Genomic DNA, 14,821 nt, shown 5'->3' with positions numbered 1-14,821 from the left:
GGGGGGGGGGGGGGGGTGGGGGGGGGGGGGGGGGGGGGGGGGGGGGGGGGATAGGGAGGGAGACGCAACAGGGAGGAGGTATGGGCACATATGTATATATATAACTGATGCACTTTGTTGTAAAGCAGAAACTAACATGCCATTGTAAAGCAATTATACTCCAATCAAGATGTTAAAAAAAAAAAAAAAAAAAGAACTGCTGTGGAAAAAGTTCTAGGTAACTGAACAGAGAAAAACTCTTTTGATCTTTGGACGATGGCAAATAGAGACCAACTTCTGCTATTTCTTTTCCACAGATTTTTACACACAAAAGGCATCTCTTGAGGTTCAAGAACAGAAATCCTTATGAGGCTCTTGACTTTATACTCTTCCCAAGAGCTAATCCTTCTCAAGTTCAAGTTCCACACGGGGCACCGGACACTTACCCTGGGCATCGCGCCATACACCTCCTAGAAGCAGAGAAGAAAACCGGTTCTATTATTAGAGGAAATACAGACTTCTGAGTTACACTCATCACTGTCACGTCAAACGTGGAGAGAATTACAAAAAGGAAGGCAGCCTGACTGGCCAGAGGAACTTCTTAAGGTCTACAGAGAGACCAAGTGTTTCTATGTAATACCTTTTCTTTATTTAAGGAACTGCATGAATTTATTACTAGTTAAGGGCTAAAGAAACATTCAACAACTTCCACAATATTGAATGGGCATGAGGAGGAGAGCTGTTCCTCCCTCCCGTCAAAGGTCACCAAGACAGTGCAGGTCACACAGAGCGCCTGCGGCCTGGCCGCGCTCCGCGCTGCGGAGCACGCGTGCTAGGCTACGCGGGATGGAGGGGGGGCCAAGCTGCTTCCTTAACAGACACCGTGCAGGGGCCAGACCCCCACCTGCTGCTGTACTGCCTGCACCTCCTCCGCCATGAGACCTTCGGACTCCAGGTCTTCAGCCACCTTGTTAATGTCCTTCAGCCGTGACTCGTTGGCCTTGAGATCCTTCAAAGAAAAAGACATAATAACTAAAACCCACAACAGCAATTCGAAGAAGAGCAACAGGTACTCATAAACTATGGTTTGAATATATAAATTTCTGTCCGATAGGTTTCTTACAAATAGTTTTTCTACTCCTTGACGGTCACCTAAATCAGAAAATGCTGACTGTCACCACCAAGGAAGTAAGAAAACAGCAAGGCATCGGAGACGGTCTGTCTCATGTTTACTGAGCTACCTGCGGTTAATAATAATCCATTATTGGGACTCCCCTGATGGTGCAGTGGTTAAGAATCCACCTGCCAAGGCAGGGGACACGGGTTGAAGCCCTGGTCTAGGAAGATCCCACATGTCGCAGAGCAACTAAGCCCGCAAGCCGTAACTACTGAGCCTGTGTGCCGCAACTACTGAAGCCCACACACATAGAGCCCATGCTCCGCAACAAGAGAAGCCACCGCAATGAGAAGCCCACGCAACACAACGAAGAGTAGCCCCCGCTCGCCGCAGCTAGAAAAAAGCCCACGCACAACAGCGAAGACCCAACGCAGCCATAAATTAATTAATTAATTAATTAATTAAAAGAAAATCCATTATTCTGGTTGGAGATTTTTTTTTTTTTTTTTTTTTGCGGTACGCGGGCCTCTCACCGTTGTGGCCTCTCCCGTTGCGGAGCACAGGCTCCAGATGCGCAGGCTCAGCGGCCATGGCTCACGGGCCCAGCCGCTCCGCAGCATGTGGGATCCTCCCGGACCGGGGCACGAACCCGTGTCCCCTGCATCAGCAGGTGGACTCTCAACCACTGCACCACCAGGGAAGCCCTGGTTGGAGATATTTTAAAAACCTTTCTTTGTGGGGGACAGGACACATGTCAGAACTGTGATGAAATTTTAATGCTAGCCACTCTGGGAGAAAAGCCCCTCAACCCATCTGAATTGGTTATAAGAATACTTTTTTATTTGGCCATACCGTGTGACATGCGGGGGTCTTAGTTCCCTGACTGGGGATTGAACCCACACCCCCTGCATTGGGAGTGCAGAGTCTTAACCACTGGACCGCCAGGGAAGTCCCAAGAATACTTTTAAACCGAGGAATGGATAAACAGGATGTGGTATATACACACCATGGAACATTAGCCATAAACAGTTAACAGATCACTGATCCATCTACAAGGATGAACCTCGACAACGTTATGCTCCGTGAAAGCTGTCAGTCATAAAGTACATGATCTATGATTCCATTTACAGGAAATGTCCAGAATACATAAATCCAGAGACAAGAAGCAGCTCGGTGGCTGCCAGGTGCTGCGGGGGAGGGGAGAGGGGGATAAGGAGTGGCTGCTTAATGGGTCTGTGGTCTCCTTTAAAGTGATAAAAAATGTTTCGGAACTAGACAGAAGGGATAGTAGGGCAACACTGTGAATGAAATAAGTGTTTCTGAATTGTACCCTTTAAAATGGTTAACTCTATGTTACGTGAATTTAACCCCAATTAGAAAATCTACTTTTACACGTTTGTGTGTCAGGTTTAGGAAAGTTCTTTTTTTTTAAATATAAATCTGATTCTTTTTATTTATTTATTTATTTATTTTTGGCTGTGTTGGGTCTTGGTTTCTGTGCAAGGGCTTTCTCTAGTTGCGGCGAGTGGGGGCCACTCTTCATCGCGGTGCGCGGGCCTCTCACTGTTGCGGCCCCTCCTGTTGCGCAGCACAGGAGCCAGACGCGCAGGCTCAGTGGTTGTGGCGCACGGCCCTTGTTGCTCCGCGGCATGTGGGATCCTCCCAGACCAGGGTTCGGACCCGTGTCCGCTGCACTGGCAGGCAGACTCTCAACCACTGCGCCACCAGGGAAGCCCTAGGAAAGTTCTTAAAGCAACATGTAGAAAAAACTGCATGTATTTCCTCAAAACTAGACTGGTGTGAGAAAAGTTTCGATTCAACTCGTCTAAAAATGGCTACAGAGATGAAGGAATAAAGTCACCGAATTTTCATTCTGGTAAATCCGCAGTCAGAAATCAAGAGAACCGAGTCCCCGGGCAACTTCCCGCACCTTCTGGAAGTCATCGAACTTCTTCTGCAGCACCTCGACCTGCTCCAAGTCTGCGCCGACCTCCTCGCTCGTCAGGGCCGCTTCCTTCTCGGTGATCCACTGCTGTAGCTCATTCGCTTCACGGAACAGCATAAACTTCTTACAGCTCTTCTCCAGCATGCCTTTACGCTTCTCCCCCAGTTCCAGCAAGGAACGGTACCTGATGTAATTCGAGAGGGTGACAAGAGGGGGCAGGGGAGACAGTTAGCTTCCTACAGTGGCAAACTACCAGCTCTCTCCAAGATGTGGGTCCCAGGCTGCGAGTCGGTAACGATGATGCCCTGGTGACAAAGTATCGGAAGGCAGATGAAGACCCCGAGCACCCACAGACAACGTCAGGGACAAGCACACACTGCACTGTTCACAACTGGGTGGCTGGGTGGCCCGGTACACTCATGCCCAGCCACGTGCGCACTGACATCACAACCACAAAGGACCGAAACCAAGCGTTTGGCACACCACCACAGGATCCATGCGACTACAGCTGCGAGATGAGATGAACTTGCTGCGCGTAATGTATACAGAGGGCTTGTTCTCCTGCCGTATGATTCTGCCAGCAGCCCCCAGGCGGTGGGGGAAGGTATGCTGAGCTATCTTAAATAGCCTCATATAGGATTTTAGTATCTCCGGAACAGTAGGAAATCTCTACTGTTTCTAAAAATAATACATTTATTTCTCAGAGAGTTTTGGCCACTTCAGAAGGAGAAATCACATAAATCACATTTCGTTAGCTGAACGTTTCTTATGAAGACGCAAATGACACTCTCACCCTTGGGAACTAAAATACAAAAGACTGAACTTCTGGTATCTTTAGAGATGTGAAAATGACAAACTTAGTACAACTGAGTTAAAATTCAAAAAACAAAAAATCTAGAATCTATTCTAAGCTTCCAAAAGTGAAATAAAAAAGGAACGAACTACCAAGTATCAGAGCACTTTACGAGGCACGTGGTTTCCTGCCTACTGAGGGCTACGGCATCATCGGCCTCCGGGTCTGCTGAGAGTGGCTGGTCCAGCACAAAAGCCACCAGCAGGGGAACCAACAACACTCTGAACACACAGCTGCACAGAAGCAACCAACGAGAGAAGCGGCCACAGCCGACACAGCTTCACCCAATCCCCTTCCCTTGTGAGCGAAAGCTGCTGCCGGAGACGGGCCCCTCCCGCCCCTCGCCTTCCTGGACCCACGAGCGCCTTCGAGAGAAGCGGCAGCGGGAGGATGGACGGGGAGCCAAGGGCGGCGCTTGGCGGAGCTTCCGGCCTACTCACAGTTCTTCCACCTGTTTCATACGCAGAGACACGCTGCCGGCCTCCTTAGTTACGCGCGTCCTGCACAGAGGGGCACAGCAAAAGCACGCACGGATTAGTGGGTTAATCCACAGGGATGGAAGGCGGCGGCTCCGATGGGTGCTGTGACGGCGAAGGCTTTGAGTCGGGAAAATTAGGGAGTCATTCAAGAGCTCTTGGAAGCAGGCCAGGCCGGGAGTAAAATCACGGCAAGGAAAGAGCAGGAAAATCAAATTAAATTAGAGGGTTAGTTCACCTTCATTTTCCTGATGTCTGCCACGCTTAAGGCAGTATATGTTCCTGTGCTAGAAACACTGGTCACTTCGCAGAGCCAGGCCAGGGGATACAGTGACCGCCCCGAGGAAGAGATTCTCCCGAGGGCTAACACGCAACTGTAGTCAGATATCTGGTCCACTTTTTTGCTCTCGTATTTATGATCCAGGCCAAAACCTCTCATTCTTGTCTTAACAGTAACAGAAAACGTCTAATTAAGTGTATAAATAACCGATCTTCGCGGGGATCATCAGGGTCAGAAGAGTTCTATTATTCTAAACTCTAGTGAGGATGTATTTTCTGGATCTCTCCCAAGTGTCTAAAGCTTCTGATTTCATTAGCAGAGTAAGATATGCCCTAAAGGAGGGACATAGGTCTTTATGGGGGCTTAGCTACAGGAAAGAGAACAGAGCCGTTTCATAAAAAATACACTCCATTCTCAGAGCACAAAGTCGATAGACGAGACGCTCTCTACGCGGCCTTTTACAAAGGGCAGAGCAGGACGGGTGTGGAACAGCTAAAAACCCAATTTCAAGAACATCTCCTGACCCGGAGGACAAAGGCTGAGATGGTGATAATTAGCAAATGTCTAGGAAAAGAAACTTGCCGATGCAGGGGAAGACAACAAAACAATGGAAAACAAAGGCACGGGTCAGGGATCTTAGGTTCCGACAGAGTTCTGTGGGTTAGAAGCGACTTGGGAAAGGCAGGAAGAGTGTGCTCTTGAGTGCAGACAGGCATCATAAGAGCATTTGCTCCGGAGCCTTGGGACGCTGCCTAAACCTCAGCCCATGCGTGACACAGACTAAGCCCCAAGCGGTGCTGGGCCCTTCGTGCCTGATGGCGAGACCCTTACTGGTTGTCGATCTGCTCCTGCCGCAACGCGATGCTGCCCTGCTCCTCCAGGAGGTTCTCCCGGGAGGCCGACTGCGCAGGGTCCAGCTTCTTCACGTACGCGGCCGGCACGAAACCCTGACGATCGTTCACCTCCACTTTCCACCAGTCCTAAGGGGAAAAAAAGAGAGACCTGAAAGCCAATTCCTCCCCTGAGGAAGGAAGAATCCCAGAAGGCCTGTGTGCATACAAAAGAAAGCTCTAATCACGGCAAGAGAATCCCGTGACGTGCCAAGTATGCAGACGGTCACAGTGCAGCCCTGATGACTCGGGGCAGGAAGGCCAGCCTTCTCTTCGCGTAGACGCCCTGCAACTGCGCTAATACTGCAGCCACAAGCCACGCTTACGTAAGTTAAGTGAAATTAAATAAAAAGGCAGCTGCACTTGCCACATGTGAAGCACGTCACAACCACCTGCGGTTGGCAGCTACTGTAGGGCCAACGCAGACATGAAACAGCCACCACCACAGAGAGTTCTACTGGACGATGCTGCTGTTGAGCACATCGGTCAGACCGGATGGTTAGTTGAGGGTGAGAGTCAACATAAAGACACCAGTCAGGTTTTCTCAAACTCCCACGACTGGGGTAAGCTGAGGGTGTGGGAACAGGAGGTTCTTGACAACGGCCAGGCCGAGGACACTTGCCCAGCCTAGACCAGGAGGGGAGGCAGGCTCTTTGGGGATCAGTCCTATGACACGTGGAGGACCACAGACTCACTCCAGGGACACTGCCAAACCAGAATGTGTCAGGCGAGAAACGCTGATGAACCAGGCAGCGTTTAACTTTGAGAAGATGGAGCCTACGGGGTGACGCTGGCGCCGTCTTCAACTGTCTGCTGTAGTCGTACAGCCTAGAACCAACAGGTACAAGCTACAGAGGAGCAGACTTTGGTCCAAGAGAGAAAAAAATTCCACTTGGAATTTTTTTCAATGGTGAAAAAAGCTACCCTTGAGAGGGTGGGTCATTACACTAGCTTCCGGGTATTCAAGGAAACAAGAGTGGTCATCTTGATCACAGGAAAAACAGGATAAACCTGTATGAAGTGGGAGGTGGACCAGGGAACTAAAGTCTTCAAATTCGAAACCAGCCTCATCCTGGAAAGACACACTCCCAAGACACCCAACTGAGCGAAACTGGTGGTGCTGATGGAGACCCGCCCACGGCCTCTTTCTGCACTTGCCTTGTTGGTGCTGTTGAGCAAGGTGAGGATATCTCCTTTCTTCATGGTGACCTCTCGAGGGCTCTTCTCCTGATAGTCGTAGAGCGCCAAAACCAGCTCCTTCCCGGTCTCGTCATCCATGGGGGCCACTTGTTGCTAAAAGTCCAAAGGAAGGGCAGACAAAATGACAGGATGTCCCCGGTGCGCCACCTAAGCCCACGGCGGACTCCAGCTTCCACAGCTGTCCCAAATTTACCAGACCCGCCTTTGTGAGAGTTCTTCTCTGGAGCTACCAACAAAATCTGATTCAGGAAGTTCAGCTGTCTTGGGATGTTTAAGGTCACAAGAACAACACCTAGGACCGTGACATCTGCTGGCCGCATCCGGGTCCTTCATCTTCCCCGGCCCCCCAGCCCCCAGGGAACTCGCAGCTGCTGAACGGAAGCCACACTCACCCGGCATGACTGGGCCTGCTCTCGCAGAGCCTGGATGCTGCTGCCATAAGCGCTGAGATCCGACATCAAAGCCTCGTGTTTCTTTAGCAGAGCCTGGAACCAAAATAACACACGGCGACCCTGAGCAAGAAGCCAGAGCCGCCCTGCTGCCTCTCCCACACGCCACCTGCCTCTGAAATCTGTTTAGTTACCCGGCGACCTGATCAGTCCTCCACTCTCTCCCCCTTTTTGATAAACATTTAATTTGGAGGAAATACTGTGATTTCTACTACAATCTTTTCAGCCTGCCTTTACACGCTTAACTATGCAACCCCTGAAACACATGAAGGGACATAAAGAACAACATCACACGTACAGCGGATCCACCCCCATCCTAAGAAATAAACATTCCCGACAAGTGGCAGCTCCCTCGTCCAGGGAAGCCCGCTCCCCACCGCACTCGGTGCTTCTGCATTTTCCCCTACTGCCACTTCCAAAAATCATCTCAGGTCGTGTCAATATTCAGCTCACTGTGGTTTTTGTGAAGACTGGCAAGAGAAGGGGTAGGCACACGGCTACACCTAGACCTTTATGAATAAAATTTAAGGGGTCCCCCCAAAAAAGATGACTAACAAACAACTGTGTTTATGTACGTATGTGTACACAGATGGGGGAGGAAAGATGAAACAAGAACGGAGAGATGGTCACGGCTGACGGTGAAAGGCCGTCTCCTCTCTTCTTTCAGTATGACTGAATTTCCATAGTAAAAAGGGAAAAAAGACGCTGAAACACTTCGAAGGGCGACAACCGTGAGGCTGCACCTCCCACATGGTCATTCTCCTAACCAGCCCCAGCCCGGCAGCCCCCAGCTCGCCTCACCTCAGCCGAGTCCTCGTCCTTCCCGTAGTCGGTGCTGCCAACGATGGGCTCCTTCTCCCGCATCCACGACTCGGCCTCGTTGGCGTCGGCAAAGTACTGCTGGGCCTGCAGCGAGTCCTCCAGGTCCTGCCGCCGCTGGGAGGCCTTGGATTTCAGCGACTCCCACTTCTGGTTCAGCTCGTGGAGCTTGGCCTTCACGTCCTCTGCAGCAAAATGGCCTGCGAGGCGGGCAGGGGAGGGAGGACAACGAGAAGTAGGTGGACACGTCGCAACAGGACAAAAACGTCCTCTGTGCGCTCGCAGCACCTACGACACTACATCTTGGGGAGCCAGGCCCCTTCATATTTTCGGTTTTACGAGAGGTCCAGGTTCCAGCCCAACAGATCTGCTTGTCTTCTGCCTCCTCAAACCATTAAGTCTATCTAGACTCTAAGAAGCAGGTATCCCTAGTTGGCGTCAGCGATGTTATCATAAAGAAACAATAAAAATAACCACCCCCACTCCCCCAACTCCCCCAGCTCCCAGTCACGGAGACTCCCACTTGCCGGGCACCGTCTCAGGCTCCTCAGTGTCTGACCTCGTTTAATCCTCACACCTGTGGGAGCAGGTGATATCATCCCCACCTCACAGGTAACAAGTTCAGCTCAGAGAGGTTATGGGCAAGTCAAAGTCACAGTCAGGAGAGAGTGGGGACGGTCTTCAACCCTACAGCCCAGCCTGACTCGGGTCCACGCACTCAGCCTTCCAAGAGGAGCGCCGTGAGGAATGAGAGTGAAGCCACTTTTCTGACGACACTCACCTTCATCCACCATGGCGTTCCCCTTCTGTGTAACTGCTTTGATGCGGGGCTCGTGTCCGGCAATCTCTGCTTGTAGGGCTTGGTGTTTCTTTAGCAGATTCTGGACTCCAATTAAATCTTTGCCTGAAAGAGAAACCACTCCCAAGTCACCCAAGCCATCAAGAGAAGAGGCAGCATAACCGTCACTCGGCTTCCACCACGGTTCACCTAAACTTCCAGTTCAACTTAAACTTGACCTCCTTGCTCGTTCTGACACTGGTCCCCTTCCTGCCATAAGGGTAGAGCCCTTTCCCAACTGGATTCCTGTCTGATGGCGGGAGGCTGACCTCTGTTGGTGGACGCAGCAATGGGTTCTTTCTCTCGAATCCATGTCTCCTCATCCTCGACATCACGGAAGAGCTGCTGCAAACGCAGAGAATCTGCCAGCTTCTGCTTCCGGGCAATCATGGGCTCCTTGAGAGCCTCATAGCGGGCCACCAGGGCTTCCTGCTTCTTCTTGATGTTTTCAGCATCAAAGTGGCCAGCATCCTGGAACTGGCGGGCCTGGATGGTGATGCCATCGATTCGATCCTGGGAACAGGTAGGGCAGAGTCTTGAAAGCCTGGCCCAGCGTGGGGCAAATATGTTCCGGACATTTCTAGGCTGACTTTTATTACTTCCGGTGTGGTCTGCTCACATACCGAGAAAACATAACACGGCTCTTTTCCCATACCCGAGAGCATTCTCTCTGCCACGGTTTCCCCTCGTTCTGGGATCCCAGAAAGGTCCAAGGGAAGGCAGTCTAATTTGGACAGAAGCATATGGTGCACACGTGGTTCTCTAAGAAAATCAACACACTTCATCCCTCCCCACACCAGCTGCTCTTGACTGACTGGCCACTCTCACTCCTGTGCTCACTGGCCCAAAAGCCGCGCCCAGGTCACCGTACCTGGTGTGCTGCCACATCGGCCTCCAGCAGGGCGTGCTTCTTCTGGAGGTTCTGCACATTGGTAAGGTCTTTGCCGTAATCGTCCGAAGCCAGGTGACCTTCCACTTCGTACAGCCACAGTTCGATGTCCTCGACGTTGCGATTAAACTGCTGCTGCTGGTTAGCCTCACGGAGCTTTATTCCTAGTCACGGAGGCAAGTTTGATTTCATTAGTTAACACTCTCCTTCTGCCAGTGTGCTCTCAACAATGGCACCTCGCAGAAGGACCACGGGGCAGGATGCTAGTTACAGCGTCACTGCTATCAAGAGGGTAAAGAAAAACCGCAACCTCTGCTCTACCTTTTAGATGCTGAAGTGGAAGTCGTTTAAGAAGCCTTCTAACCCCCATGGGATAGGGGCTGGCGAATGGTTAAGTGCCCTTGGCTCCTGGTTGAGATCTGACTTTCAGTGATGAGGTCCAATTCAGTCAGGCCCAAAGACCAAATCATCCCCTTCTCACTCAGGCTCCCTGCCCTCCCTGACCAGCACGCTCAACCACATCCACCAAATTAGCAAAGCATCAGGAACCCAGCCAGGGCAGGTGACTCCTACCCAGGAAGTGAGCCCCGAGTGCCCAGGTCACCCAGCTCAGCTTGCCTGGGTGGCACATGTCCCCAAAACACGGAACGAGGGAGGAAGATTTAATTCCCCAAATGGCCTCCCGTAACCCCATGCACACCTCCTCTCACTTTTTTTTTTTTTTCGGTACGTGGGCCTCTCACTGTTGTGGCCTCTCCCGTCGCGGAGCACAGGCTCCGGACGCGCAGGCTCAGCGGCCATGGCTCACGGGCCCAGCCGCTCCGTGGCATGTGGGATCTTCTCAGACCGGGGCACAAACCCGTGTCCCCTGCATCGGCAGGTGGACTCTCAACCACTGCGCCACCAGGGAAGCCCTCCTCTCACCTTTTAGTTCCGTGGCCTCCAGCAGTTTCTTCCACAAACTGATGACCTCATTCATTCGAGCTGCCACCTCGTCCTTGGCATAGTGGTTGACGTCAATCAGCTTTTGCCCGGCTTTCTCCAGGGCGTCAATGCGGCTCTGGTTTGCCGAGAGCTCAGCCTCAAAAGCTTGATGTTTCTGTACTTTCCCTTGCAGGTTGGATGGGTCCTGCCAAGGAAAGGAAGAAGGGGGTTCTATCTTGAACCTAAGGACATCAAGTTACGCTGCATTACCCTCCCACTTATCTTTACAGGGGGACGTATAAAACGACCAGCTTACGTTAAATAGTGTTTATTTTGAAATTTCCGATTTATTTATCTGTGAGTGTTGTGTTTAGCTTACTAACCAAGTGCTACATGGCAATGCTAACAGGACATTACTTTATAAGCTTCGTCCGTGGCGGTTTTCATCTTCTCATTGACCCAACTCTTGAGCTCATCAGAGTCACGGAAAAACTGCTGCAAGTGGAAGGAATCAGCCAGCTGGGCCCGGCGATACATGGCTCTCTCGTGAAGGGCGTTGCGGCGGCTCAACAGCTGGAAGGCAAGGCTTGCTGTCTATCTCCAGCTCTTACCCCCCAAGCAGATCGGGCTCAGAAGAGCCACCCACGGACAGAAAGGAGGTGTGTAAAGAGGCTGCACACTTACCGCATCTCGGCGAGTCGCCACCTCTTCCATCGCATAGTGGTTGCTCTGAATTAGTTTGGTGGCAAACTCGTCTAAGGCCTAGGAAGAAGAATAAGGTTCTTCACTGGTGAGCGACTCTTCCACAGCTTGGCCCCCAGAGGAAAGTGCACAACAGGGCACGGAATGCTCTAGACCTGAACACAGGTCAAGGTTCTCACTCTGAGGTTTGCTATGACAATCTTTATCCCTCAACTGTTGAGTTTTTGCTTGATGTTCTTAGAGGGCATAGAGTTATGCTAGCTTCACTCAGGACTGGACACGTTAGCTTCAGCTAACGTCACAGCAGGAACTGACCGAGTCAGATATGGGTCAACAGCCTTTCAATTCCTACTTCTAAGGTCTGTGTTCAATAGGAAAATATCTCTTACATTAATTCTTAATTACTTTTAGAGGACGGTAATCTCAACTTGGAGGTTTACATCAAGAAAATGACTTCATTCTAGAAGTCGTGCTGTGTCTCCAACAAGGTGGTCAATCATCACCGTGAGACTTTAAGCACCCAGAGCCTTCACTGAATCTGCTCAGGAACCTTTTGGAACAAGACGAGACCTCTGCTGACTCTCATGATTGTTTGAAGCACTGACAGCAAGGAGGGACCTTACTGTAATCTTCTCCTCCTGGGCACTGAGGGATTTCTCGAAGTCCTCGTGCTTCTTGAGAAGCGCTTCCACGCTATCCAAGGAATCTCCCAGGTCTTCATTCAACAGGAACGCCTTACAAAAGGAAACAAAGTGTTGAGATAATGTCTGATTCCTTTCACCTCCTAAGGCTGGAAAGCAAAGGCTATTCTGGCAGAAGGACAAAAAGAAGGAAAGAAGTTCTATGGCTATTAAACCTTCAGATCTCCCCCAGAAAGCCAGAAACCTCTTCAGATTCCCTTAAAACTAATCCAACAAGAGCATGAAATCCTTATTCCACATTCCACTGAAACTTTTTTCCAACAGCTTCCGTTGCTTCTATTAGATCTAAATTACGCATAATGCTATGTTCTAAAGAAACAAAATCTCTTTAACAAAACACTTCGTGCCATCACACTCTCCTGAAAAACTGGGGCCTTTTCTGAGGGGCTTTCGATCTCGGCAGCAAGGACCGTGCCGGCAGAGCCCACAGAAGCTGGCAACCCCTCCACCTGACGCAGAACTGAACGAGTGGTGATCCCCGCACAGAACGCGCTAACCGAGCAGCAGACGGCGCAGGCAGCCAGCCCCCATCCGCAATCACCTCCTGTTTGCTCATCCAGTTGTCCACCTGCTCAGTGTCGCGGTAGAAGAGCTGCAGGTCCATGCACTGCTCGTACTGCTGCCGCCGCAGCTCCCACAGCTCCAGCAGCGCGGCCCGCTCCTCGGAGAGGATGGTCAGCTGGGAGGGAGACGAGGCAGGTGGAGGGAACCTCAGTGCCCACGGCTGCTGGGCAGACACAGAGGCTGCCCTGGCATTTCCAACCCTCTGCCAACCTTCAGGCCTCTGCTCCGATTCAAATAAGGGAAGGAGAACATTTCCTTGCACGTGTCAGGCAAACCACAAGAAACCACAGATCCTGAGCGGCTTGCTGAAAGTTTATGTTAAACCTAAGACGGATGGCCCTGCTCGAATGAATCTAGAATTAATTTACTGCCACATTATCACAAATAATGTTAGGCAAAAATGGCAAATAAACCCCTAGGTAGAAGAAAAAGGGCATCTATGTAAAAGTGAGGCAGCATAAATGGAGTAGAGGCTCTTAGGTGAGAGATGTCAACTGAGTGGGTACTCCCCAGAATATGCTGACTAGACCCATGAATGCCCTAGGCTTAATTTTTAGGCTCTCAAGTTAATGACAATAAAGTGTGTCTTTGAAATGTCTCTTCTTGGTCTCTATAATGTTAAAAATATATATCGTTATTTAATGTTCCTCAAGCATCTTCATAAAGATACTTTGAAACTCTGGAATTATACACACACATACAAATAATACAAATTTGTTTCCTCTTGGCTCCAACTACTAATGCAGGACTCAGCTCCCTGCAAAGCCCCCTTTAAGTAGGAAATGTGTTGCATGTATCCCAAACAAATGGAACTTTCTCTCCCTGATCAATCACCACACATCTTCTTTTTAAATCTCTGGAGTTGCTGTTTCCAGGCGGAATCTCTTGTGTAATTTTTCTCACACACCAGGGTGAAGGCAGCGTCTGGATATTTAAGGCTGGATAATAGCTTTCGGAGACTTAGTAAAAGAGTCTTTCTCCTCTCTTACCTTCTCCCTCACTTCATCTGAGGCGTAATGACCAGCAGCAAGCAGGGCCTGTCCAGACTCATCGGCAGATTTAAAGCTATCTTCATGAGCGTCAATTTCACCCTAATGGGGGGGGGAGGAAGGACAATTTATGCCCAGCATCTTGTAAAAGAGGAAGTTACTGAATTTCACATAACCATTACAAATCAGGAATATCACATCTAGAATGAGGAAAAAAAAATCAAAGATAAGGCCAGGTTTCCGAATAACAGCCTAGGTCATCAAACAGGAGAGCATCATTTATTAAGAAGTCTGTTTCCTACGGGCTTTTTGTGCCACCTGTCAAACTGTCTACTTTCCACACATCTATAGGGTCTGAGCTCTCTGTCTTCTGTTCCATTGGTCTATTTCGGGTCTTTCTTGTGCCAGATGGATTTTTTTTTTTAACATTTAAAAAAATTAATTAATTTATTTTTGGTTGCATTGGGTCTTCGTTGCTACGCACAGCCTTCTCATTATGGTGGCTCTTCTTATTGCGGAGCACGGGCTCTAGGCGCGCGGGCTTCAGTAGTTGTGGTACGCAGGCTTGGCAGTTGTGGCTCATGGGCTCTAGAGCGCAGGCTAAGTAGTTGTGGCACACGGGCTTAGTAGCTCCACAGCATGTGGGATCTTCCCGGACCAGAGCTCGAACCCGTGTCCCCTGCATTGGCAGGTGGATTCTTTTTTTTTTAAATAAACTTAGTTTATTTTATTTTTGCTGCATTGGGTCTTCGTTGCTGCACGTGGGCTTTTCTCTGGTTGTGGTGAGCGGGGGCTACTCTTCGTTGTGGTGTGCAGGCTTCTCATTGTGGTGGCTTCTCTTGCTGGGAGCATGGGCTCTAGGTGCGTGGGCTTCAGTAGTTGTGGCACACGGGCTCAGCAGTTGTGGCTCGTGGGCTCTAGAGCCCAGGCTCAGTAGCTGTGGTGCACGGGCTTAGTTGCTGTGCAGCATATGGGATCTTCCTGGACCAGGGCTCAAACCCGTGTCCCCTGCATTGGCAGGTGGGTTCTTAATCACTGTGCCACCAGGGAAGTCCTGCCAGATGGATCTGTTTATGATTTTATAATACCTGGTAGGGTGAGTCCCTCCCCTGTTCTTCATAATTATCTCAGCTGTTTTTGATGTTTTTTTTCTTCCAAATTAATTTTAAAATCATCTTGTCGGGCTTCCCCGGTGGCACAGTGGTT

General features: G+C 50.2%; 1 protein-coding gene across 4 annotated transcripts in view; it reads right to left on the bottom strand.

Annotated features, from left to right (window-relative positions):
* The window catches only part of SPTAN1 (spectrin alpha, non-erythrocytic 1), a 60,394-nt gene that overhangs the window by 26,565 nt on the left and 19,008 nt on the right, over positions 1-14,821 (bottom strand). For 2 of the 4 annotated variants that reach the window (XM_007471784.1, XM_007471785.1), the window contains exons 10-26: positions 13,616-13,717; positions 12,604-12,741; positions 11,985-12,095; positions 11,344-11,421; positions 11,077-11,232; positions 10,660-10,864; positions 9,718-9,899; positions 9,116-9,359; positions 8,790-8,912; positions 7,991-8,208; positions 7,133-7,225; positions 6,699-6,833; positions 5,482-5,630; positions 4,335-4,394; positions 3,027-3,225; positions 884-988; positions 426-449 (exon numbers count right to left, since the gene is read on the bottom strand). In XM_007471784.1, coding sequence (XP_007471846.1) covers positions 426-449; positions 884-988; positions 3,027-3,225; positions 4,335-4,394; positions 5,482-5,630; positions 6,699-6,833; positions 7,133-7,225; positions 7,991-8,208; positions 8,790-8,912; positions 9,116-9,359; positions 9,718-9,899; positions 10,660-10,864; positions 11,077-11,232; positions 11,344-11,421; positions 11,985-12,095; positions 12,604-12,741; positions 13,616-13,717 — 2,322 coding nt within the window. The remainder of the gene's footprint in view (positions 1-425; positions 450-883; positions 989-3,026; positions 3,226-4,334; positions 4,395-5,481; positions 5,631-6,698; positions 6,834-7,132; positions 7,226-7,990; positions 8,209-8,789; positions 8,913-9,115; positions 9,360-9,717; positions 9,900-10,659; positions 10,865-11,076; positions 11,233-11,343; positions 11,422-11,984; positions 12,096-12,603; positions 12,742-13,615; positions 13,718-14,821) is intronic. The other 2 variants (XM_007471787.1, XM_007471786.1) reach the window with 1 other exon arrangement.

Source organism: Lipotes vexillifer, unplaced genomic scaffold (assembly GCF_000442215.2).
Source record: "Lipotes vexillifer unplaced genomic scaffold, Lipotes_vexillifer_v1.1 scaffold98, whole genome shotgun sequence".
NCBI classification, from domain to species: domain Eukaryota; kingdom Metazoa; phylum Chordata; class Mammalia; order Artiodactyla; family Lipotidae; genus Lipotes; species Lipotes vexillifer.
This window is presented reverse-complemented; position numbering and strand designations above follow the sequence as displayed.